The sequence below is a fragment of the Lampetra planeri genome, chromosome 36, assembly GCF_965212315.1.
Source record: "Lampetra planeri chromosome 36, kcLamPlan1.2.h2, whole genome shotgun sequence".
In the NCBI taxonomy this organism is placed as follows: Eukaryota; Metazoa; Chordata; class Hyperoartia; order Petromyzontiformes; family Petromyzontidae; genus Lampetra; species Lampetra planeri.
Genome location: NC_136142.1, coordinates 8081460 through 8107811, shown reverse-complemented (window position 1 = coordinate 8107811; position 26352 = coordinate 8081460). Strand labels below are relative to the sequence as shown.

General features: G+C 51.2%; 1 protein-coding gene across 3 annotated transcripts; it reads left to right on the top strand.

The window, feature by feature from the left end:
- The first annotated feature begins 1024 nt into the window (after positions 1 to 1024).
- EIF5A (eukaryotic translation initiation factor 5A) lies at positions 1025 to 22804 on the top strand. Of its 3 annotated transcripts, XM_078611490.1 has the most exons (7): positions 1069 to 1144; positions 9179 to 9264; positions 16030 to 16209; positions 17042 to 17146; positions 17814 to 17945; positions 21300 to 21374; positions 22010 to 22804. In XM_078611490.1, exons 3-6 carry the CDS (start codon positions 16042 to 16044, stop codon positions 21360 to 21362), a joined length of 468 nt encoding a protein of 155 aa, XP_078467616.1. In that variant the 5' UTR covers positions 1069 to 1144; positions 9179 to 9264; positions 16030 to 16041; the 3' UTR covers positions 21363 to 21374; positions 22010 to 22804. The 3 variants fall into 3 exon arrangements, with proteins under 3 accessions (XP_078467615.1, XP_078467616.1, XP_078467617.1); XM_078611489.1 differs by lacking the exon at positions 9179 to 9264 and having other exon boundaries at positions 1025 to 1144; XM_078611491.1 differs by lacking the exon at positions 9179 to 9264 and having other exon boundaries at positions 1102 to 1154.
- The last annotated feature ends 3548 nt before the right edge of the window (positions 22805 to 26352 follow it).

Genomic DNA, 26352 nt, shown 5'->3' with positions numbered 1-26352 from the left:
GTGTTGGAGAGTAAACCCATAACATTCTACAATTCGGGTACGACGTTTCGCCAGTAATTACAATAACCAGCATCACCAGGCGACAGCCAGATATATGGAGACCACGCCCCCTTTCTCTCAAGCCACACCCACCCCTAGATTTGAAGCTTTCGTGACTGCAAGGATTCATACACTTAGTTCTTTCGGTAAAGTCACGTAGGTAAAAAATGAAATTAAAATTAATAAAAATAAAAAATCACGACGTTTCGGAGGCAACACAGTTTCACCTGAAACGTCGTGATTTTATTGTTTTTATTTTTTATTAATTTTAATTTCATTTTTTACCTTCGTGACTTTACCGAAAGAACTAAGAGTACACACCCCACCCCCTCAAGACGCGGGGCGTCGAGGCGTGTTTGCGCATGCGCACTGCCTTGGCCTCCCTCCCCTCCCTCCCCTCCCTCCCATCCCTCTGAATTCGACCCCGCAGTACACGTGGGTAGGGGGTGGTGCCCGTATCAAGTACCGGCCTCTCCAACAGTGGAGCCCACCTCCCCCACTGCCTTATATAGTAGCAAGCACACACCCATCCGCTCCTTATATGGCGTGAACCACACCCACTTAAATCGTAACCGCCCCCTCTCTGTTGTTGAGAGCACGCCTACTACACTCGTAGCCACGCCTCCGACCGTTGACGAACGGTCATCGCATGTTGCTTCCGAAACGTCGTGATTTTTATTTTATTTTTATTTTACTTTTATTAATAAAAAAAATTTACCTACGTGACTTCACCAAAAAAAACCTAAGAATATGAATCCTTGCAGTCACGAAAACTTCAAATCTAGATTCTGTATCACTTGATACAGATTTTTTGCTGTGACAGTTTCACCTGAACACGGAAGCTTGTGTTGCCTCCGAAACGTCGTGATTTTATTGTTTTTATTTTTTATTAATTTTAATTACATTTTTTTACCTACGTGACTTTACCGAAAGAACTAAGAGTATTCAAATCTAGAGTTCATCGCATGACCACGCCCACACTAATTTTAAGCCACGCCTACCAAACCCTGAAGCCACTCCCCCCATCCGAAGACGCAGGCCGCAAGGCCCCCCGCGCATGCGCACTGCGGCCTCCTCGTCGTCGCCCGGAGTCGGAGTGGCACATGTGAGTGGCGGTGCGTCCCAGGCCCCGAGCTTTTGGGGTGACTCGAGCGGTCTCCCCTCGCCCGCTCGCGGGGTCCCGGGCCGGGCGAGGGGACCCCGATCGGTGTGCCCGACGAGGCGAGCGAAGCCGCGCGGATGAGAGATACGCGAGAGTTTTAGCGTCGGGATAGGCTTCCACCCCACCCACCGTACACGTCCATTGCGGCCTAGCGCAGGCTCTGTGCTTGGTGTGAATTGCGGCTTAAATGTTTAATTGAATCTAAGTAAAAAAAATTGACGCCGGTAATTTACAAAGAGAGCGTTAGGTTGTCGTGGCGGTTAAAGTTTCTGGAAAGGAGGTCTCGCCGCTATGGGCGATGCCGCTAAACGGCGCTTATTGTGTATAAATTGTGGGTTTTTGTTGAAGTGCTTAACGCGTGCGTTGCGGGCCTGTGTTTGAATTTGTTAAGGTAACGTGCACTTGACGTGATGTTTAATTTGTTATCTGATTAATCGTGCGCAGGTCTTGTTTTAACGAGAGGAGAGACCGTGATGTGGGCGCTTGAGCGCCTGGGCTCGGACTAGGCCTCAAAGTTTAAACAATTAAAAAAATAAAATTAGCGGCCCACGCGGTAATTCTAACTTTACAATTGGCCTCCTGTCGATTCAACTAACCATAAATACACGTGTTCGACTTGATAAAGTACGTACATTAATTAACAGCATTGGTGAAGTAAGACGAGTTGTGACCGCATGCCCTGACCATGCTTCGTGGGAGAGGCCTGAGCGAACTTTAATATCCAGTTTTTTTAAAAAAATGTATATGTACAGCTTATAAAGATGTAACCACGGAAATTGTAAAGATATATATGTGTGCATAGGGTTAAAATTTTTGCGAGTTTTGGTGTGTGTGCCACTTAGCTTTATTAAATAATGATTGTCCGAAAAAATGCTGACTTGCCCGCCTATTGGCTCGTCTCGACGATGCGTTTGAAGAGCGTTTGAATCGTAATGGTTATAGTCTATAAACCACAATTGTGATTATAATTGTACACGAGTAATATGTAAGCTAGCTGGAGTTCTGTTGTATGGTGGTACTACGATTCAATGCGTATAATATTAACATTCATTTTTGGCGAATTTGGCCTGCATGCTTAACCGTGCCACTTACAAGGCTTACATTGGATTGAAAACGATAATTGATGATTTCAACATGGCAATTGATACTATTTGTAGATTCCAATCGTTTAACACAGTGCGTGTGTGCATCTTGCTGCTAATTCTATTAGCATCAACATGCACACCAGTGAGTATTCTCTGAACCGGTCCCGGGCCTCACCTCGGTCGACTCGGCCTCAAATGAGCATGGAGTGCGGTGTGTAAACATCGCCACTAGGGGGACAAAGCCGGCCGGGCGTGGGCTGGCAACCCACTCCCTCGTGTGTCGTGCCGGCCTTCATAGGTGCTCGCGAACAGCACTTGCCACAACAGTCTGTTAAGGCTGTACGGGGGGTTTTTGCCTTTGGTAAGTCTATTAAACAATGCGTGTTTATATTTAACATCAAATATGGATTTTCCGGCCACGCCATTTGATGTCGTAACCACCAGATCCTTGATGTACTCTTATAATAGTGGCTTAAAGATGACATCGGGATAATTGCAGCAGTCTGCTTAATAATATCGTTGGTGGCTAGTATTTGTAATTGGCGAATTTCTCGCAGTCTTGAGCAAGTCTTGGTATAGGGGTTAAGTGGGGGTGGTGAACATTCTTGAATGCATCGTCTTAGCTTAACAGCCACCTAGGACTGTTTAAAACTCTCAAAACGCTGGGGTTAAGGGCCATGTACCGGAATTCACGTTGTTCCTACATCTACGCTAGTCCAATGTCTTAGTGAATCTTCATTTACCGGCACGAAGTTCGGTCAGATAACCCCTGCAGTCTGTAAATGCGATGGACTTGTACCCTAATAGTCGCCCATTGCCAGCATATAACCAATGTCCTTTGTATTCGTTTAAATAATTGCAGCATTTGACACGCTCAATAATTATAGTGCTAGCAGATTTCGGCAGTCATTAACAACACTGCCTCTTTCAATTATCATCAGTTTGCCGAGTAATTTTGTAAATTGAGAGAGAGAAAAAAATCTCGCCACCATTTCACGAGAAAAAAATCAATCGCTCGAGGATAATGTTTTACTAATTATCCTGCTTCCTTCTAAAAGTCAATTTGAACACGTGCGTGCAATATCTGAAAAATGTAATGTTTTTATTAGCGCCCTTTTTTAATAGTTAAAAAGTTTCTGGTGGTGGGGCATCGTGGAATATTTGGGTGGTGTCAGGCGAGGCGGGGACATCTGCTGCCTCTCTTGTTTAAAATAACACATTTAAAAAAATATATATTTTATTTTCATGCGGTGAATCACCCCTGCTCAGGTCAGAAGCAGGATTGCAGAGAGGCTGGTGATGCATTTCCCATTTGAATTAAATTGCCCTTCTCCCCCGCCCCCCTCTTCACCCAAATCCAATTCCAGCTCTAAAACCCAGAGTTAACTTGGAGTTTTACGCAAGGGGTGGAGAGAGCGCTGCAGTGGTTAGTGTGCCTCGCTATAAACGTGGCCAGCTCTGCACTTGCGTTTGATTCCCTGCCATGGCTGCTAACATGAGCAATAATAATGACATTTATATCGCGGCTTTTCATATCGGATCTCAAAGCGCTGTGCAGGTCACAGCAGCAGCGTACACTCGGCATGAGCATTGTTATATAATCCATTCACTAAATTTACTGAAAATGTAATAAGTGATAATGTCACCTGCTAGGGGGACGAAGAAAAACAACAACTTAAACTTGGTATGTGCCAAACATCCCAATCTAGATTTGATTCAATTGACATTGTGAATTGCAACATCATCCCCAACTCTTAAAACTTGTCCTGACCTTCCTGAATGAGTCGTGAGACGCGGTGAGATTTTCTTAGGTCGACAAGCATAATAAACCAAAACTAAACATGTTTTGTATTTTACCAGCTAAGGCCCACTAAGCTATGTTCTCTTTCTCATAAGCAACCTGGCCACGAATGAGAGCTCAATGACGTGGCTTATGTGGGAATTTATAGCAACCAAATTTTTCTCAACACATGTTCATTCGAAATGTGAAAGGAACCAGATGAGACTGAGAAAAATCTACGTGACCATGCAAACCCCAAAGATACAGGCGTCAGGGTCGGAATTGAACCCCCCGGACCTCCTGTATACCCGGCGAGAGAGTTAACATCTTGCCACTGGGGCACCCCTATAATAACAAGATCCAGTCCTGCGTTTACCACTCTCCGCTTTACAAACCTGCAATGGCCATGGTGGTGAGGTGCTGTAAAAAGCCGTAAACGACATAGTGTGGGGATGCCTTCATCCAGCTGTGGGCTTAGAATGGCCCAGTGGTGTGCCACACTGCGTTCTGAATCGACGTACCGATGTGGGGGTCGGCGAAGGGTGGGCAGCATTGACGCGGGGAGCATAGAAGTGCAGTAAAACAACAGACATTTCATTGCCTTCTGCTGACCACAAGGTAGCACAGTCTGCCTATGACAACTTTGGCGTGTGCATGGTGGTAAAATCGGCAAAGTCATAGGCGTGGCCTTTATCGCTTAGCCACTAATCCCTTCCCTGTCATCGAATTTCCAATCAATCACAAGCAGGGGATAAATGACTCCGCGTTTCAGCGAGTAAATAGGATTCATCCTCAACGCATCCTAGCTGCATTGAAACAATAATTCAGTCATTTGTCAATTCACCAGCTCAACTGAGGCTCCCGTCCCCTACGCCCGTATTGGGACATGGCAGTGGTTCGACCACGTTTTTGCCATTTTGGTCAGTATTGGCATGCGTTTATTAAGAATTTAAAAAAAAACATCAGGATTAAGGACTTCTAAATTTGGTGATGGTGAATTATGACTGATTTTGGGTGGTTGTGTGGGGTAATTCGTTCTTTGTTAAATTAGTTTTGTATTTAGAAATTGCCATAGCTGTGCCTCCCCGCACCTACTTTTACCATCCCGCACCTTCCAGCGTGGTGAAGTATGGTCAAATCAACCCCCTACAAGCCGCATGGCTTATGGAAGTCCCTCTTCCGATATGTTATTGATACAACTGACTCGATGGTAACATGTTGGGTCAGCTCTTGACAGAAACAAGTTGACAGATTGTTAACGGCAATCAAACTACACGATCACCGTTTTTTATTTTATGAAATGGTAATGTACTTGATTTGGCCATAACTGACCCAATGCCCATGCGCACGTGTTTAATACATATATGTACACGTGTGTATGTATGGGTAACATATATGTTTTCAAACAATACGACAAATTAACACTCTGGGGTTAGGTAAAATTAGCACCACTTTGTGAGGACGCAGTAGTGGAGGGAGTTGGAGGTTGTATGTGTGCTGTATGAACTAGGGATAGGTAGTGTGTGTGCTGTATGAACTAGGGGTAGGTAGTGTGTGTGTGCTGTATGAACTAGGGGTAGGTGGTGTGTGTGTGTGCTGTATGAACTAGCGGTAGGTAGTGTGTGTGTGTGCTGTATGAACTAGGGTAGGTAGTGTGTGTGTGTGCTGTATGAACTAGGGGTAGGTAGTGTGTGTGCTGTATGAACTAGGGGTAGGTAGTGTGTGTGTGTGTGCTGTATGAACTAGGGGTAGGTAGTGTGTGTGTGTTGTATGAACTAGGGGTAGGTAGTGTGTGTGTGTGCTGTATGAACTAGGGGTAGGTAGTGTGTGTGTGTGTGCTGTATGAACTAGGGGTAGGTTGTGTGTGTGTGTGCTGTATGAACTAGGGGTAGGTAGTGTGTGTGTGTGTGCTGTATGAACTAGGGGTAGGTTGTGTGTGTGTGTGCTGTATGAACTAGGGGTAGGTAATGTGTGTGTGTGCTGTATGAACTAGGGGTAGGTAGTGTGTGTGTGCTGTATGAACTAGGGGTAGGTAGTGTGTGTGTGTGTGCTGTATGAACTAGGGGTAGGTAATGTGTGTGTGTGCTGTATGAACTAGGGGTAGGTAGTGTGTGTGCTGTGTGAACTAGGGATAGGTAGTCTGTGTGTGCTCTTATGAACTAGGGATAGGTAGTGTGCTGTGTGTGCTGTATGAACTAAGGATAGGTAGTGTGTGTTTGCTGTATGGATGATGGAGCGGCTGTACATATACATGTAGGTTCTAGCAACAAGAAAGTATGGATGATGGAGCGGCTGTACATATACATGTAGGTTCTAGCAACAAGAAAGTATGGATGATGGAGCGGCTGTACATATACATGTAGGTTCTAGCAACAAGAAAGCCTCATTGGAAACACATCGCGTGTCTCTCCTGACACGAACCCCAGCCAGAATAGAAGAGGGCAACGCCTTTGCCCAACCACACCCATCCCGGCATCTCCGCCTACCCTGCCGCCACCACCACCACGGAGGGTTTTAGATGAATCCCAAAGTCAATGCGTAGCTCAGTCTCTCGTCGAACGCGACGGTGCACTCGGGTTTCTGAGCGGGCGAGAGTGGTCGTGGAAGATTCCTGCACGCTTCCGTGGCGGTGGGGGACCCACGCTCCATCCGGACATTGTGCATGCTGCATTGTACAATTGGCCAAATTTGAAAACGTGGATGAAATTTGCTAAACTTGAATAATATACTTTAAATTGCGATCATCGCCTCCCGCTGCGGAAAAACCTAGGCCGCAGTGCCCTCCGTGGAAAGAGAGTCCTTAGACTCGGTGAGGCTTTCCCGGGCAAACGAGAGTAATATAAAAACAAGTATAACCCGTAAAAACAAAGTTTTTCACTCTAAATCCTTTATATGCGTGGCGGCTAGAGTCCTCTCGTCCTCTGGCTTGAGATGGCTGCCACCTATGGGTCAGATGATTGTCTGCAGTATTAAACAATTGGTAATTAAATATTTAATTTGTTTTCCCTAAACAGTGTAAAATTTAGGAAAAAAATTTTGCACGAACATTAATTGTCTCGCACAACGAGTCTGTGTGCAAAATGTCAGCTCGATTGGATCACGGGAAGTGGGTTAAAAAACGACCGAAAGGTTTGCACGGTCGTAAGCAAGCAAGCACGCAAGCAAGCGAACTTAATATAAAGGATTTAAGAATAACAGCATGTGCAGCGCTTTGTCATCCACTGCCGGGTTGAGAGCCTTCCCGTACGCCGCGCGGGTGGCCGGGGGGCGCAGGTCGAGAGAGTTTACCTTCACGCCGGTCCGTCCCTTGGGTAACAGCAAATTGTGTCAATTAGCCCTGGGCCCCACGCCTTGTGGGGGAGGAGATGGCCCCAGCCCAGCGCTTCGAAAGTCACTGCCGGTCAGTGCGGCTTGATGGTGGGGAGCATAGACGCGGCAGCGTATAAATACAGTACGACGCTGGCCGTTGCCGCACTTACCCCTCTGGTGACTTGCAGCAGCCTCTGCAGGGTGGTCACCCCCCCCACCACCCAAGCATTGTCCAGGCTCAAATACCTGCTTGGCTTGCGAGCTTAGGAGAGATCAGAGAGCATTGTGGGCGATTTGCTCATGAGCTTCCAGGTAACAAAAAACAAATATTGGAATGGTTTTTGCCAGGCAAGGGGATGCTCATGCAGACACGCCAGCATGCCCGCGTCACTCTTGCAAATGAGACTCATCACCTGGTCTCTTGAGCTCTTGCTTGGTTTAAACAAAACAAGCTTGAAACGATGACGGTGCCCATCCGATGCACGTTGGGTGGTAATGGTAACTGGCGGTAATAACTAACTTGTTTGCATGGAAAAACCTCGTCGGTAGGGTTTTTTGTGTTTTGGCTGTCGGACCAAGTTAGTTCGTTTGAGTCGTTTTTATTTTTGCCGGGAGGAGCTTCGTCTCTCTCGGACATTTTCTGCGCTGCCTTGCAGGCTTGTGTGGAGGGGGGGGGAGGGTCAAGAGAGACCTGGAGATGTATGGGAGGTGAGACCCCGCTTGATAAAGAGCAGAGAAGCTTGGGAAGGAGCGATGATCGTGGCCGGACGTGAGACGTGATGAGGAAACGGAGAAACGGGAGTTGTCGGAAGCTTGACCGCGCAGGCTTTTTGCGGTCAATAATACGATTCTAAATTTATGCACAGCGTTGGGTTGGGTCACGCAATCATGCGGAGTTGTTAAGGGGTTGAAAGGCACGCTGGAGCGAGGTTTGAACGAGTTACGATTAAAGAACATGTGGGCAGTGAATGAAGATGAGAGTGGGCGCTACGGGAGGAACCACTGAAAGTGAATGTAGAGCGGTGATATAGAAACGTTAATGCCGGAACTGCGGTTAGCTCAAGAGGGAGGGGGGCTGACGTTGTAGAATTGACAAACTGAGGGAGACTGCATGGGGTTTGGGAATTAATAAAATTGTCAGAATTCATGAAATTGTCAGATTGATCGGAGACGCATTTGGAAAGCCGCCGCGATCATGGAAGCTGGGAAGAAGGGCACCATGGTGGTGAGACGTTAACTACCTCGCCTGGTATCCAGAAGGTCGTGGGTTCTATCCCGACTTTGACGCCTGCTGTATATTTGGAGTTTGCGTGTCTCTCTCTCATCCTCATCATCACGGTGGCTAGGAGATGTTAACTACCTCGCCTGGTATCCAGGAGGTTGTGGGTTCTATCCCGACCCTGACGCCTGCTGCTGTATATTTGGAGTTTGCGTGTCTCCCCCATGGTCGCGTGGATTTTTCTCCGGGTCCTCCGGTTTTCCCCTCCACATTTCGAATCAACGTGCTTTTAGAGTATTTTGATGCTACAAATTTCCACGCGATAAGCCACTTTGTTGAGCTATCGTTTGTGGCCAAGTCAGTGAGGCCCTTACCTGGTAAAATAAAAAACACAGCTCTGTAGTTGAAGAGCGAGTCGGGCGGAGCTTTGGGAGTAAGAGAGGCGACGTGAAGGTCAGACGGTGACGTAGAAAAAAGTCAGCTGTGGTGTTTAGACCCTTGGATTAGAAGGGAGAGGGGGGAGACAGGAAAGTGACCGTAGTACACCTGGGTTCAAGACGTTTTTTGTTGTTGGTCCGATCCAGGAGTAAGATAGACGTTGGGCATCGGAGAACGAAGACCTGGAGAAGATAGAGGGTGTGCGTTAGGCCAACAACAAAAGACACACAAGGTACTTGGCAATAAAGGTACAAGACAAGGCTTTGTTAAAGACGAGGTGGCTAGGTGGGGCGTGGTGGCAGAGGTCGCAAACGGGTTTCGATTCCTTACCCGTACCCGGCCGAAATGAGTGACAAACAGTTACTCACCAGTGACTCACGGGTATCGGGTAGGGTACGGATATCGGGTACCCGGTTGCGACCTCTGGGCGGAGGTGCTGGGGGATGTGGTGGGTGGTGCGGGGGGGGGGTGCGAGATAAGGGGGGATGATAAAACCTCTGATAATTAATGAGAGCGCCAGACAAACACGGCAACCTGAGGACGGACGACGACGACGCAGCGTTAAATTGTGGTGCAGTCCCAGTGCCCGCCCGCCCGCGTGCCTCGCCCCGCAGACCACGACGACGACGATGATGATGATGCAGTAAAAATCCTGGCGAGGGTCTCTCGCTCTCGACTGCCGCTCGCTGCCGGTCACCACCAAGCACCGCCGCCGCTGCTATTAATATTATCGTGACTTTCACCCCCCCCCCCCCCTTCTTGAAAACCATGGGTGATGGGTCGCACTGGTGTGGTGGTTGTGGGGGGGGGGGCTAGTGTCGTGTTTTGGGGAGCGGTGGTGTAACAGCGCGCTGCGATACGAACCCGGCGACCCCAGTTCGATTCCAGCTCGCGGCGGCCAACTTCGGTGACCATTATCTGAACCGGTCCTGGGCCTCCCCTAGGTCGACTCGGCTTCAAATGAGTTGCTGGCACTGGGGGAGAGGCGGCCGGGCGTGGCGCTGGCCACCCACCCCGGCGTGTCTCGTTTGCGGCCTTCATAGGTGCTCGCAAACAGCACTTGCCCCAACAGACTGCTAAGGCTACACGGGGGGACCTTTGTCTTTGGTGGGGGTAGGGAGGGAGTAAGGGGGGGGGGCTGACGGAGATGCAGGGCACACCACGTGGCTTGGCCGCTGGGCGTGGTAGCGGTGTGTTCGTGGAGGTGGTGTTTGCTGTCTGCGCTTGGTGCTGCTGCTGCTGCTGGTAGTGGTTGCTGTTTGTGCTGATGATGGTAATGCTGCTACTGCTGCTTATTACGGGAGTGAGGCTTATTGTGCCGCTGGTGGTGGTGATGCTCGTGCTGCTGACGGGCGCTGTTAATCGTGATGGTGCTTTTGCTTGATGATGGAACTGCTGCCGCTACTGCTGATGATTCTACTGCTGATGATAGTTGTGCTGCCGCTTATGGAACTGCTATTTATCGTACTGCTGGTGGTTGATGGTCTTGCTGATGATGTTAACTCTGCTGCTTATTCTATTGCTACTTATTGTGCTGCTGCAGATGGCAATACTGGCTGTTTATAATGAAAGTGCAGCTCGTTGGACCGCTGGTGATGTTAGTGTTGTTGATGTAAGCGATGCTAACGCTGCTGCTTTGACTATCTTGGTGATGCTACTGATAGGCTTGGCGGTGATGAAAGTGTGCGGCTGTTGGCACTACTGCTTGTGGTGGCGGAGGTGGCTGTGAATGTTGCTGCTGCTGCTGGCGGTGTGTTGCTGATGCGGGCGCTAATACTTGTCGCTTGTGCTGCGAGCGTTGTTGCTGCTGGCGGTGAAGCTGTTGCTGGCGCCGCTAGTTAACTCTGCTGCGAATTGTCGCCGCTGCTACTTCTGTTGTTGCTGCTAGTGCCGACGCGCTGCCACTGCTAGTGGCGGTGCTGTTGCTCGCACTGCCGCAAGCAACATCGCCAATGCTCTGAATTCGTAGTGGCAGTATTGCTGTTGGCTATTGCTGGTGGCATTGTTGCTGCTGATGTCCGCTCGTGCTACGGCAGAGTGATGCGAGTGTGTCGTCGTGGTGGTGGTGGTGGTGGTGCCGGCCTTCGTTGGTGGTGCTGCTGCTCGCTAACAGCACTTGCCCCAACAGTCTGTTAAGGCTATCCGGGGGGTGGGGGGGTCTTAGTCTTTGTCTTTGCTTGGTGGTGGTGCTAGGTCGACTCAGCCAGCCTCAAATGAGTACCTGGTGTAGCGGTGCGTAGTAAACATCGCCACTCGGGAGACAAAGGCGGCCGGGCGTGGTGCTGGCCACCCACCCGCTCGTGTGCCGTGCCGGCCTTCGTAGGCGCCACTCGCAAGCAGCACTTGCCACAAAAGTGTGTTAAGGCTACATGGGGGGGATATTTGTCTATTTGGTGGTGGTGGTGCTGCTGCTGCTGCGGTTTTAGCGAATGATAATGACGATGATAGCGATGACGACACCTATGGCGGGTGGGTGTTCGGCGGGAGGAGGGCGGCGAGGATGGCGGCCCTCCCGGACTCCGCAAGAGTCCCGCAGGCTTGGCCCGGCGCCATCCACGTGGCCCCAAGCCGGTGCCAGCGACGCAGACTCCTGCCTCGTACTCTCCCCGGCACCCCCACCACCCCCCACCACCCCCCACCGCTTCTTCGTGGAGTCAATCGGCTGAGCAAACACAAATGCTCGAGAGGGGTTAACGAAGTGGCGAGCGTGAGCGGGGCGAAACGACCCCCACCCACACGCCATGCCAGACCCCAGGCGTGGCCACATGGCACTTTTGACCCCCCCCCCCTGTCTTTGAGTCGCCGTGGGGTTGGGGCCCGGGGGTAGATTTAGTCTTGGAGGGTTCATCTTGGGGGGTCACAGAGAGTTTGGTGGTGGGGGGGGGAGTTGCGGTATTTGCTGTGCTGGGTACAAGAGTAGGTTTCGCTGTGGGTGGGGGTCATGGGGTAGATTTAGTCTGGGGAGGGGCGGAGGAGGTCTGTGAAGGGGGGTAACGACGAGGATTTGTTGCTGATGTTGTAGCGCCGCCCGCCGCCGGAGCGTCTCGGAGAGCGCCCCGCATCGCGCCTCCTTCGCCGCGGCACGTTTTGAAATGGCGCCACCCCTCCCCTCCCCCCCTCCCCCCACAGTGGGTAGCTGTCCCTGTGGGCACAAGGTGACTGCAAACTGGCATTCGTCTGCCTAGCCGTGGGGGGGCGGGGGGGGCAACAATCACCGCCGTGTTTGTGTTACGAAGGGTCAGAGTCAATCTCGGGCTAATTTTTTCTTTGATTCTCAAGTTTGGCAAATTCGGCGACGTCGCGCCCGGCGCACGACGGCACGACCTTGCGGACGATGTCACGGGATCCCTCGTCTCGGCCGTCTGGAACGCTCTCTCTTTCTGATATTAGGAAGCCACTGGAGCTTTGTACTTTTAAATAATCTAGATTGAAAACTCATTTCTTTAGTTCTGCTCTTTGTGTTATATTGTTGTCCTTCCCCCCGTACCTCCGATTTAGCACGGTTGGCTATGTACGGTGCGAAAGAAGTTCACCAAACATACGTACGTGTATGATATTAGAACGCCACTGGAGCTATGCACTTTAAAATTACATAAATAAGCAGGCTTTGGATTTGAACCGCGAGCCTCTGCGGCCCCCGCCCCCACCGCTGGGCCACGTGTCACCCTCCTGGGTACGTAAGACGCTGTGACCCTCATTACCAATCGGGAGCCCCGTTGAGACTTTAGGAGAGTCGGTCTCTCTCCCTTCCCAGTGATAGAGGCGGGCGAAATATTTTGGGAGGAGGGTAGCGTCTTGGTAAAGTTTCAAGACACCCGATACCGCACGAACGATGCGTGATCAAACATAAATACAGCCGCTTGTTGCCACAATTCCCTTGCGTTGCCTTCTCCCACCCAGGCCAGCCTCGCGGATGACACAATTAACTCATTGAGCCCTTTTTAACCAGGGCCCTGTCGTAGGCACGCGGAATTTCCACCCGCCGGCAAACTGAACCGGAGCGCGGTCGCGTTGCACGGATTTCGTAAACCCGCGCTGAGAAGCCCTTTGAGATGAAAACTAAAAGAAATGTAGAAGGGATTTTGGCAATTTGCATTTTAATGAGTGAACAAGCTGGGAGGCCCGGACAATAAGGGGGGGGGAGCCTTAATTTTAATATTCTTTGGGTCTTTCGGTAAAGTCACGTAGATTGGTTCAAAGAAAATAAACTACGACGTTTCGATCGTAGCACACAAGCGATGATGACGACCGCTTGTGTTGCGATAGGAACGTCGAAGGTTTTTGTTATTTTTTGTTATTTCCTTTGAACCCATCTACGTGACATTACCGAAAGACCCAAAGAATATGAATTCCTGCAGTCACGAAAGCTTTAAGTCAAGATGTAGCCTTCATTTTCTTTGGGCATTTGTCAGAAAGGTGGGGGGATGGGGGGGGATTGGTGTGAACCAACGTGGCTTACTAGGAATGGGTAACCATATCACTAGCCTATCATTAGGTTAGTGATAGGATTACCAGAAACGGTAACCATATCACTAGCCTATCATTAGGTTAGTGATATGATTATTAGAAACGGTAACCATATCACTAGCCTATCATTAGGTTAGTGATAGGATTACCAGAAACGGTAACCATATCACTAGCCTATCATTAGGTTAGTGATATGATTATTAGAAACGGTAACCATATCACTAGCCTATCATTAGGTTAGTGATGGGATTATTAGAAACGGTAACCATATCACTAAACTATCATTAGGTTAGTGATAGGATTATTAGAAACGGTAACCATATCACTAATCTATCATTAGGTTAGTGATAGGATTATTAGAAACGGTAACCATATCACTAATCTATCATTAGGTTAGTGATAGGATTATTAGAAACGGTAACCATTTCACTAACCTATCATTAGGTTAGTGATAGGATTATTAGAAACGGTAACCATTTCACTAACCTATCATTAGGTTAGTGATAGGATTACCAGAAACGGTAACCATATCACTAGCCTATCATAAGGTTAGTGATGGAGTTAATTGCAATTGAAAGCTAATTTCTTCAGAACACTTTTTTGCGTGTTTTTTGTTTAGTTCTTCCCCGCACCTCCGATTATCCACACTTGGCTACGTAAGGGTGCTAAAGGAGTTGAACGCTTGCTTGGCAGTAGCCGCGATGATACGTCGCCGGTTCTGATTATTCTTACTGGCGATTGGCGGAGAGCGGTGGTGCGTGGCGGCGACGCTTGGTACTCCGCACGTGTTGGATGCGACGCGCACCGGTCCCGGCTAGTCGCGCCTTCGCCGGCCAGGGTGGGGGGGGGGGGGATCCGCCGCGCGTGCACGCGCCTCGTCTTTGAGCTAATGTCGCGCGTGTCACAGATAGTTGTCTTGGTTCTTTCGGTAAAGTCACGTAGAATGGAAATAATAAAATAAATAAAATAAGACATAATCAAATAATTCTCACGCCGTTTCGGCCACAACGCAGAAGACAGAGTCTGACGCTGTCTTCTCGACAGACCTGTTCTCCACCCGAGGACGGCTGCTTGCGTTGTGGCCGAAACGTCGTGAGAATTATTTTATTATGTTTTATTTTTATTCTTTTATTATTTTCCTTCTACGTGACTTTACCGAAAGAACCAAGAAGATGAATCCCTGCAGTCACGAAAGCTTTAAATGGAAAGTTGTCTTGTTATTACTACTGTAGTACCTTTTTACCCCATGGCACACCGCGGGAGAAGGGGAGAACGGGAAAGGGGGCGGTACGCTGCCGGGACAGAAGCCCCCCCCCTAGAGAAAGAGGGTCGGGGGGTGGGGCACGGCTCGGGATGAGCAGCAGGAAGGAGCGGGAGTGGGGAGTGACCACGGGTCAAGATGTTGGGGCTGATGAGAGGGAGGTGAAAATGAGAGCGGAGGAAGGAGAGAAGGGGGGCACCATGATGGCTATGAGATATTAACTCCCTCGCCCGCTATGCAGGAGGTCGTGGGTTCGATCCCGACCTTGACGCCTACTCTATATTTGGATTTTGCCGTGTCTCAATCCCTCCCCCGGTTTTTAATTCCACATTTTTAGAATCGACGTGCGTTTCGAGTGTTCGGCTGCCGCTATAATTTTCGACATGATGATAATCCACTTGGTTATCATCTGTGGCCAAGTCAGCTTCTGAAAAAGAGCTATGCAGCTCACTGGGGCCTTACCTCGTAAAATAAAAACAGTTTATAGCTTTAAAAAAGTGTTAGAGAAGGAGCTGCTTGCATGGAAGAGGAGCGGCGTCTGTTTTCGCGGTGGGCGGCGGCGGGGAGATGGAGGGTGGGGCAGAGGTCGCAAACGGGTTTTGATTTCTTAGCCCCCGTACCCGTACCCGGCCGCACCAGGGTCGCAAATGGGTACCCGTACCCGGCCGTACCCATACCCTACCCGTACCCGGCCGGGTATCGGGTAGGGTACGGGTATCGGGTACCCGATTGCGACCTCTGGGATGAAGCCATGTTGCAGGCGCGGGTGGGTTGATTCTAGGAACTTGAATTGTGAGAAGAGTCAAGATGTTGGGAAATGAGTGACAAACGGTGACTCACCAGTGACTCACTGTTTACCCGTACCCGGCCGCACCAGGGTCGCAAACGGGTACCAGTACCCATACCATACCCGTACGCGGCCGGGTACGGGTAGGGTACGGGTATCGGGTACCTGATTGCGACCTCTGGGATGAAGCCATGTTGCAGGCGTGGGTGGGTTGATTCTAGTAACTTGAATTGTGAGAAGAGTCAAGACGTTGGGAAATTAGTGACAAACGGTGACTCACCAGTGACTCGCGGTCTACCCGTACCCGGCCGCACCAGGGTCGCAAACGGCTACCCGTACCCGGCCGGGTATCGGGTAGGGTACGGGTATCGGGTACCCGGTTGCGACCTCTGTGCCACGGTGGGCACAGGGAGGCGTTTGAGCCAATTATGTAAACGGGTAATAATAATAATAACAATGTTCTTTTGTTTTATCCGGCACAGTTGGGCAACGGCATGGCGGATCATGACATCGACTTCAACACCGGCGACGCCGGCGCCTCGGCCACCTTCCCCCAGCAGTGCTCGGCGCTGCGCAAGAACGGATACGTGGTCCTCAAGGGACGCCCCTGCAAGATCGTAGAGATGTCGACCTCCAAGACGGGCAAACACGGCCACGCCAAGGTGAGCGTGGGGCGGGGGGCGGCCGTGCCATCGTCACCGGTCGCAACGGGGGGGGGGGCGGAGGAGGTCGTGGGTTTGATCGCGTCCCTGACTGCTGCTGTTTGTGGTGTCTCTCTCTCCCCGTGGAGATGTTAACTACCTCGCCTGGTGCACAGGAGGTCGTGGGTTTGATCGCGACCCTGACTCCTGCTGTTTGTGGTGTCTCTCTCTCCCCGTGGAGATGTTAACTCCTTCGCCTGGTGCACAGGAGGTCATGGGTTTGATCGCGACCCTGACACCTACTGTATATTTGGAGTTTGCGTGTCTCCCTCTCTCTCCCCGTGGTCGCGTGAATTTTTCTCCGGGTCCTCCGGTTTTCCCCTCCACGTTGAGTATTTGGCCGATGTAAATTTCCCACGCGATAAGCCACTTTGTTGAGCTATCATTTGTGGCCAGGTCGCTTTTGAAAAGAGCTATACAAAAAATATAGTTTTAATAGTTTAGTTTTTATACACTGGATCGGTGGATCGGTTGAGGGGGTCCGAGCGGGCGGTGGTCGTCCTCGTGTGAATCGCGTACAATTTCCCGTTCCGAGACGTTCTGCAAGTTGCAGGGGCGGCGTCCCCCCCGCTCGCCGCTGAATCTCGGGACGCGGCTCGGCCGTTCATTTTATTTAGAGAGGCGTAGTAGCGCCGTTGTTTTTAAAGCCCAAGGTACAAATGCCGATTTTAAACCTCCACCACCCCACGACCCGCACGGCATGGCCGGGCGGTCCGGCGCGTGCGCGGGGGTAGGACATCGACCGTCTAACCGCCTCTCGATTCCGCTCTCCCCCCCCCCCCCCCGAACGCAGGTCCACATGATCGGCATCGACATCTTCAACGGCAAGAAGTACGAGGACATCTGCCCCTCCACCCACAACATGGACGTGCCCAACATCAAGCGCAACGACTACCAGGCACGCTGCCATCCCTCCTCTCCCCCCTCCTCTTCTACTCTCGTGGAATCTCAACTACGCACGGCCTCTCCACTGCTGCTCTGCCATCGCCTCCCGCTCGCACTCTCCTCACCTCCCTCTCTCCTATGCTCCGCTCTTACTCTCTCCTACTCACCCCGTCACTTCCCCTCCCATCATCTCCCTTCTCCCCCCTGCTCTCTTCCATCAGCTCGCCTCATCTCCGCCATCCTCCCGTTCTCCCCTCTTATACTCTCCCACCTCTCCTCTCACCCTCTTGTCCCACTCGGTGATGGCCACTCCTGCCACCGGGGCTCTCTAAATCACCGCCGGCTCCTGTCGTGACTCTGCACGTGTTTGCCCGGTGTAGCGCGGTAAAAACCGGGGAGAGATGCTGGGTGGCCAGGCGTGGCTCCGGCAATATAATCACCGCCCTCGTTTACGCGAACCGGTCCTCGGCCCTCCCCTAGGTCGACTCGACCTCAAATGAGTACCTGGCACGATGTGTAAACATTGCCACTGGAGAGACAAAGGCGGCCGGGCACGGTGCTGGCCACCCCCCACCCCCTCGTGTGCGGTTCGGCCTTCGTGGGTGCTACTTGCCCCAGAGTCTGCCGAGGTTACATTGGGGGGGGGGGTGGATCTCTTGTTGTTGTGTTTGCGTGCACAGCTGATTGGCATCCAGGACGGATACCTCACCCTTCTCATGGACAATGGCGAGCTGCGCGAGGACCTGAAGCTGCCCGAGGGCGAGCTGGGCAAGGAAATCGAGCAGAAGCACGAGGCCGGGGAGGAGATGCTGGTGAGTGGAGGGCTCCTTGGTCGGCAGCCGAGATGGTGCCAGGCTAGGTGCCCTTTTTTATTGAGGCCCGTCGCGTGAAGCCGTTGCAAGGCTCTCGATGCCGCCGGTGGAGCTGACGGGGCAAGAACCCTCCCCCCCCCCTCCCCCCCTCCCACCAGGCGCTGTGGGTGGACTCACCGAGGCGACCTGGCAGATGCCACCGTGCACCACGTGCGCTCTTGCCAACCTTCTTGGTTCTTTCGGTAAAGTCACGTAGAATGGAAATAATAAAATAATAAAATAAAACAATAATTCTCACGACGTTTCGGCCACAACGCAAGCAGCCGTCCTCAGGTGGAGAACAGGTCTGTCGAGAAGACAGAGTCTTTTCGACAGACTTAAAACATTCAGACTCTGTCTTCTCGACAGACCTGTTCTCCACCTGAGGACGGCTGCTTGCGTTGTGGCCGAAACGTCGTGAGAATTATTTTATTATGTTTTATTTTATTATTTCCATTCTATGTGACTTTACCGAAAGAACCAAGAAGATGAATCCCTGCAGTCACGAAAGCTTTAAATCAGAATAAATCTTGCACCTTGCTGCGTTTTAGCCGCACCGGCACGACCTCCGCTCGCTTGTTGCTCGCGAGAGCACCGGACGCGCGCGCTAGGACTTGACCCGCCTAGTGACTTCTTTCTTTCGTGTGGCTCGTACAAATGGCTTGTTGCGGTGGTGGTGTTGTTGTTGTTGCTGCTCTGAAGACGACCGGGAGGTCGATGATCGATCGATGTTCGGTCGCCACGTTGGTTGTTACTCTGAAGACGACCGGGAGGTCGATGATCGATCGATGTTCGGTCCCCGCGTTGATGGCGTTCGTCGTGACTTCTCACTTGAGGCCTCGTGAGGGCTGTTGCCATCTTCCGCTCCAACTGTGCCACCCCACGCCCTGCCGCGTGGCCGATAGTTATTTTACTTATAAGTTTTTCTTCCGGTTTCGGAACGGAATGGGAAGAAAAAACCGAGAGACGGACACGCGGGAGGAGACACAAAGTACGCACACCACACGGACGGGAGACCTACCCCGGAGACGGACACATCGGATGCCGACGGGACGCACGGACAGACAGACGCCCTGATTTGCAGAGTTGCGGGCAAAGAAATACGCCAACGGACGTCACCCATAGCCTGTCGGGGCCAGATAATTTTTAGACGGATCGCAGCACAATTGACAAAAATCGAGTTACGGAAACGTTAAAACTGGACGCGCAAACAGAGCGAGGGTAGCGGGGAGTCGTAATGCGATTGGCAATGTGTGTGGGTAGAGACTCCCTCATCTCCCCCGCCCCCCATCCCAGGCCCTCGCCACGCCCCCCCCCCCGCCCCTAATTTGTACAGCACCCTTGAGATGTGTTCGCGTCGGAGACGTTTCACGCATTTACACCATTGGAACGTCATTTGGCAGTAAAAAAAACAATTATAATAGTTTTTTTACCCTTCTATCTGGCAACAAAACTGACACCTTTTTTACAAGGAGTCATGTTTGCATAGACCACAATGCCTGCAGCCATAATGCAAACAAAAAACATAACTCTGATAATATCAACTTCAAGGACAGTGCATATATTATCAGAGTTATGTTTTTTGTTTGCATTATGGCTGCAGGTATTGTGGTCTATGCAAACATGACTCCTTGTAAAAAAGGTGTCAGTTTTGTTGCCAGATAGAAGGGTAAAAACCAATTATAATGTGTCACGCGGCCCCAGAGGAGGGAGGGGGGTCCCCCTTTAACTCTTTGCTGCCACATTGGCTGTTTTTTGCCTGCTCGGTAATTGTTGTTGGTTCCTCCTCCCCCCGACTTGAGATTTTCGTGGGTCGAGGCTCGTTCCCTGGGGGTGACGGGATTTTATGCAGTGCAGCTACCGAGCTCTTCGGAACGCTTTTGGCCCCTTGCTAATGAGACGGTGGGAGCCTTTCAAAGTCCCATCTTGACAACTCGCCTCCTTAAAATTGGCCTTTATATCCCCTAGCTTGGGCCGTTTACCCTGCTGCAGCTTCTGTTGATTTCCTGTCCGAGTCAAAGTGCTATGTCATAAATAAGGGCCATTGCCTAAAACGTCGCCTGTTAAATGTATATTTTTTACCTTTCAAGGGCCTCTGTGTTGTTGACGAACGTGTATCGTGTGGGCCTAAGAGGGGCCACTTGGAATTAATCTCGGATCTAGTTCTGTGGCGTCTCATTCTGCGGGTTGGCCTCGTGGTGCACCGCATTCTGCCGAGCGTGTGGCACGTCACGGGGTGACGTGATGTTGTTAACTCCCTCGCCTGGTATGCAGGAGGTTGTGGGTTCGATGCCCCAACCCTTTGACGCCGGTTGTATATTTGGCGTTTGCGTATCTCTCTCTGCGTGGTCGCGAGTTTTGTCCCGGGTCCTCCCGATCTTTCCCTCCACATTTAGAATCAACATCGTGGCTTTCGTGTATTTGGCCGCTATCGGATACTTCGGGGCAGTGAGTGCAGCCCTTTGTATTTTGGAAATCTCCACCGAAGCGGATCTCACAGAGCTACCTCCGAGATCCCTTCAAGTGACCTTGAGGGTATTTTTGGCTGCTATAAATGTTCACACGACAAGGCACTTTCCTTGGGCTATCATTTGCGATAGCCAGGCGGCAGTTTGGGTGGACCTTACCCTGGTGAAAAAAAAATAGTTTGGGTTTATTTTGCTTGTCGACCCATCAAAACCTCGCCAAGTCTCGTGACTCATTCAGGAGGGTCGGGATACGTCTCAACAGTCGGGGGACCCATTTTGCAATTCAGAATCCCAATTGAATCAAATCTACAGGTCATTTCTCAGCATTGGGGATGTTTGGCTCGTACCCAGTTTAAATTCCACGTTTTTTTTCTCTTCCCCTCTAACGGGCGACATTATCGCTTAATTATACTTTCAGTTAATTTAGTAAATGGTTTCGAATATAATTGTTTTCACGTCGAGTTGTGTGTTGCTGCTGTTACATGTACAGCGCTTTGAGATCCGATATGAAAAGCCGCTCTATATTAATTTAATTGTTATTGCTCATGTTAGCAGCCACGACAGGATGTTTAGCTGGCCAGGTTTATCGCGAGGCACACGAACTCCGAGCGCCAACTCTCTCCGCCCCTTGCGTCAAACTCAAAGTTAACTCTGGGTTCAGAGCTGTCGTTGGATTTGGGTGAAGAGGGGGTGGCGGGAGAGAGAAGGGCAATTTAATTCAAATGGGAAACGCGTCACCAGCCTCTCCGACACCCGCGCCAGCGTACAGACGCGCTCTCTAGCGACGGATCTCCGACTGTGGACGTGCGTGTGACCCCCTCTCTTTGTGTCGTCTTCGTGTCTCCAGGTCACAGTGCTGTCCGCCATGAATGAGGAGAGCGCTGTGGGCATCAAGGCGATGGCTAAATAAGGCGGGTTGTGGGTGAGTCACGCACACGCCGGGCCCAAGCGCCACTCTCACCACCGACGATTCGCACGATTTGAACGATTCGAAATCGCAACCTGTGGGCGCCCGGCGGTGCCAGTAGTCGTGCGTCGGGCCGCTGACTAAATCGACGCGTCGCGATGCAAGCGTTGTGAACAAGCCGCCTCCGCTCTCCTAGCCGCTACCGAGGCGTGTTCAGTCCCTAGCTGTCTAGGAAGTGAGACGACGCGGGTGCGGGAAGCGGATGGTTAACTGACTGGCGTGTGTGCGTGCGTGTGTGTGTGCGCGTGTGTGTGCGCGTGTGTGTGCGCGTGTGTGTGTGCGCGTGTGTGTGTGCGCGTGTGTGCGCGCGTGTGTGTGTGCGCGTGTGTGTGTGTGCGTGCGTGCGTGCGTGCGTGTGTGCGTGCGTGTTTGCGTGCGTGTGTGTGTGCGCGTGTGTGCGTGTGTGCGCGTGTGTGTGTGCGCGTGTGTGCGTGCGTGTGTGCGTGCGTGTGTGCGTGCGCGTGTGTGCGTGTGTGCGTGTGTGTGTGTGCGCGTGTGTGCGTGCGTGTGTGTGTGCGCGTGTGTGTGTGTGTGCGTGCGTGTGTGTGCGTACGCTCGTCTTTCTCTCTTCCTTGCCCCCGACCCTGCAGCCTTGCTTATTGGAGGTGTGAATGCTAACAAGAGAAGACAACACAAGTTTATTAAAATAACAGAAACCACTGCGATCGACCGACATTATCCAGGCCCAACCCAAACATTTAGTTTTATTTTCCATAAAAAAAGCAACCCCCCACACACACACACACAACCTGCCGCCCCCCCCCCCCCCCTCCTCCACACAACTCCTGAAAACGAGAAGACAAATTAGCAAAGAGGTTTTTTTTTTAGCGAGCGCTCTTGATGCCAAGGGACACCCCCCCTCCGTTAGAAGGCGTTCGGCCCATTCCAGTCTCGCCCTGTTCCTTCGAACCAAACCACCCACGGCGGTCGGCGTCGCCGCCGGTCAAGCGCTGCTGTGACCGCGCGCCGCTGGCAAGGGGTCAAGGGGAACGAGGCGGCGCTACCCATCCGTGCGTCCCTTCAAGTCCTGCTCACCCCCCCCCCCCCTCCACCTCGTATCTACACGCAGGCTCACCGATCCGCTCACCCCACCCACCCCAACCCGTCCCTCGTCACCAAGCCCCACACGAACCGCAGACGTCCGTGACTCGATCACCCGTGGGTTTCTGATCTCGAGATGGAATGCGAAGCGATGCGTGCGCACAGAAGCAAAATGTAACCGTCGACAACAGCATTTTTTTGGCCACAACGCCTTAGCACAGCTTTGCCTTTTTACTTTTTTTTTCCTCCCCGTACCCGCCGCACCCACCGGCCCCCCCCCTCCCCCCTCCTTAAAAAAAAAAGCCGACAAGAAACAAAAAATAAAAATTCTACACAACAACAAACGTTTGCTCGGGTCCGTTGCGTGGTCTAAACCTTCCACACCCTCCCCCAATACCACCTCCTCGCAATCCCAGAATCAAGAGGGTTGGTGGGGGTCGCGAGAGCTGACGACGGTTTAGCGGTGGCGCTCGACTGGAATGCGGTGGCCGCACCTCGACCAAGACTTGGCGCTCCTCTGGGCTGCTTGCGCTGTCCGTCACTCCCCCCCCCCTCCCTCCCCCCCGTCCACCCCCCCCCCTCCACCCCGCCGTCCCAACACTGCCGATCACCCGCCCCGCCACGACGGCCGACGGATAGGAATAACTTCGACAAAAAAAAAAGCCGAATGGATGTTCCTGTTCGGAGGAAGAAGAAGACGACGACGATGGTGGAGGGTGTGTGGGGGGGGGGCGGGGTTGGTGGCCGTCACGTTTCTTGCGTCGTCGAGAACCGAGAGAGGACGGGACAGAGAGTCGGGAGAGGTGCGTCCGCGCTCGTGACAAAAGTGAGATCAAGGAAAAAAAATTAAAACCACGACAAGCGGGAGGAGGAGGAGGAGCGCCGTTTGTAATCGATACCCCCCCTACCCCCCCACCCCCCTACCCCCCCCTCTCCCTGTGTTGTGGGCGAAGCGAGCGGACCGTGCCGGCGAGGGCGACGATCCCCGCTGGCTGCCCGTGACCGCAGCAAGGCGGTCGCACGGCGTGTGTCTGGCCCGCGTCATACTCCAATGTTGCTGCGCAGTGCTATGAATAATAAACATTACGAGGCCAGCTGGCGTCTCCGCGTCTTCTAACTTCGCCTGCGCGTCACCGTCGCCGCCTTTCCCGGGGTGGTGATGGGGGTTGAGGGTGGGGGGGGGGTCGTGCCACGTGGCCGCTCGTCGGGGTCGATCCGCGCGGCTCTGGCGCAACAAGCTGCTGCCCCCTATCCGCCCCCCTCACCCGGTTGGGGGCGTTCTCTCCTTTGGCTGCCATTCCATCGTTGGGCTTGACCGCGGGCAGCCGCTGCCCCCAGGCCCAGGTGGTCTCTAGCTTCCCGACTTTGCCGGATGTTGGGCGATCCAAGGTCGGGGCGATTTTTGGAAGAATGTAACTTGAAAAAAAAAGCAGCTTTACATATTCTTAGGTTTTTTCGGTAAAGTCACGTAGGTAAAACATTAAAATAAAATAAAAATCACGACGTTTCGGAGGCAACACAAGCTTCCGTCTTCAGGTGGAATCGTCACAGCCACGACAGCTGTATCAAGTAAATGAGAGATTGCAGGAGCTACCACTCCGTATATATAATGGTTGGAGAGGGGAAGGGCCAAGTACGGCACACTTTTTATTAATATGGTAAGGTGAGGCTTAAGAGGGTGAGCCTTTGTTATGGAGAGGTACGGTTTGTGACTAAACCTGACCTACATAATAGTGTGAAAAAAGAAACAACTAAATATGGTAAAACAAGCCTGGCTGTCTATCAATAACCTGTAATAGTTGTCTGTCAAATACGATGGTCCAAATAAGTGTAGTTAAATCTTTTTTGCATGGTTAATCACATCTTTCCAATGATTACTCAGTTTGTAACCATCATCACGGTTGAAATTATGAATATGAATCCTTGCAGTCACGAAAGCTTCAAATCTAGAAGCAGCCTTTACACTTCGGGGCGAAGATTTTATTCGGCGTACATTGCCCGCTGTGACTTGAGTTGCAGTCTCTGTGGGTTGCATCTTAGCCCGTGGGTTCTGTGAGTTGTGTGTGAGTAGATACAGCCCCCAGTGTAAGCCGAGCAGACCTGTTCCAAGTCGATGGAATAGGGGTCTTCTGGTAGTGGCTGCGTCATATGCAAGTGTGTGGGTCTCGAAGACAAAGTTAGTTCTCTGCACGTACTGGGGGTCCCGTGTTGATAGGCCTTGTGTAAATCAATGAGTCGTATTACTGGTAGGAACCACCTGGTTCCACCAGCCCACGGGATTATTGTGTCCGTCCGTCGTTTATCCAAAAATGGGAGGGGCTGGGTGGGGAGGGTCTGGTCACCCCGTGGTGCCCTTATAAAACTCAACGTTTAACCTACTCACGCCAGCTTGTGCCCGCCCTCACAGTCGGGCATATTTGCGGAATACACCACGACGCCGTTGACCCTGGCCATTGACCAAGCAACCCAACGTTCCTACCAGCTCCCTCCGCAGGAGGAATGTGTTAATATATGGGTCTTGTGTAAGGGTCCTGTGTTGGTCTATGGGTCCCGATGTGAATGGGTTCTATGCAAGTCTATGGGTCCTATACAAGTCTGTGCCTCTAAGAATTGCTGTGTGGCAATGTCTGAGGTCCTACGGTCGTCTTGAGTCCACGAGCCCTTTTCATATTTCTGGCAGGGGTCCTGCAAATAATGAGCCATTTTTTATTCCGTAAAAATGTTGAGCCGCCAATGAAACGTGAGTGCGAGAGAGGGTCATTTTAAAGATCCCGCAGGTTTTTGCCGACCCCGTGGTCTTTCGTTAATGTTTGGTCTCTGGGTCTTCCGTGGCGAGCCACAACTAAAACCCCCCACGGGGCGGACCTGTCTCGAAAGTTTGAATGGGGCGACAGCTCCTGAACACTGGGGAGTCGATCGCACGCAGGGCTCCAGTGCCAGCCACACAGGTAAACTATATATATTTTTAAATCCTTTATATTAAGTTCACTTGCTTGCTTGCTTATGACCGTGCAAATCTTTCAGTCGTTTTTTAACCCACTTCCCGTGATCCAATCGAGCTGATATTTTCCACACAGACTCGTTGTGCGTGACAATTAATGTTCGTGAAATTTTTTTTTCCAAAATGTTACACTTTTTAGGACAAAAATATATTTAATTACCAATTGCTTAATGGTGCAATGCAATCATCTGACCCATAGGTGGCAGCCATCTCAAGCCAGAGGTCGAGAGGATTCTAGCCGCCACGCATATAAAGGATTTATAGTGAAAAACGTTGTTTTTACGGGTTATACTTGTTCTTTTTTTACCAGGTAAGGCCTCACGGAGCCATGTAGCTCATTTTCAGAAGCGACCTGGGCACAAATGATCACTCAACGAAGTGGCTTATCGCGTGGACATTTATCGCAGCCAAAAACTAAAACTCGCGTCGAGTCTAAATGTGGAGGTAAAAGACGGAGGACACGGAGAGAAATCAACGCGACCACGGGGAGAACACGCAAACTCCAAATACAAAGGGGTCAAGCGTCGAGATAAAACCCACCTCTTGTCTACCAGAAGTATTTAACGTCTCACCGAGATGCGAGTGGCACTCCCGCAGAGGGAGATTCACTCCCGTCGCGATGGGTTGATAAAACATCAACAAATCTAGGCACAGTTTTTCACCTCAAGGTCAGTACAGACGGCAGCGGCCTTTTTAAATCTTTTATATTAAGTTCACTTGCTTGCTTGCTTGCTTACGACCGTGCAAATCTTTCGGTCGTTTTTTAACCCACTTCCCGTGATCCAATCGAGCTGACATTTTGCACACAGACTCGTTGTGCGTGACAATTTATTTTCGTGAAATCTTTTTTCCAAAATTTTACACTTTTTAGGAAATTTATTTATTTAATTA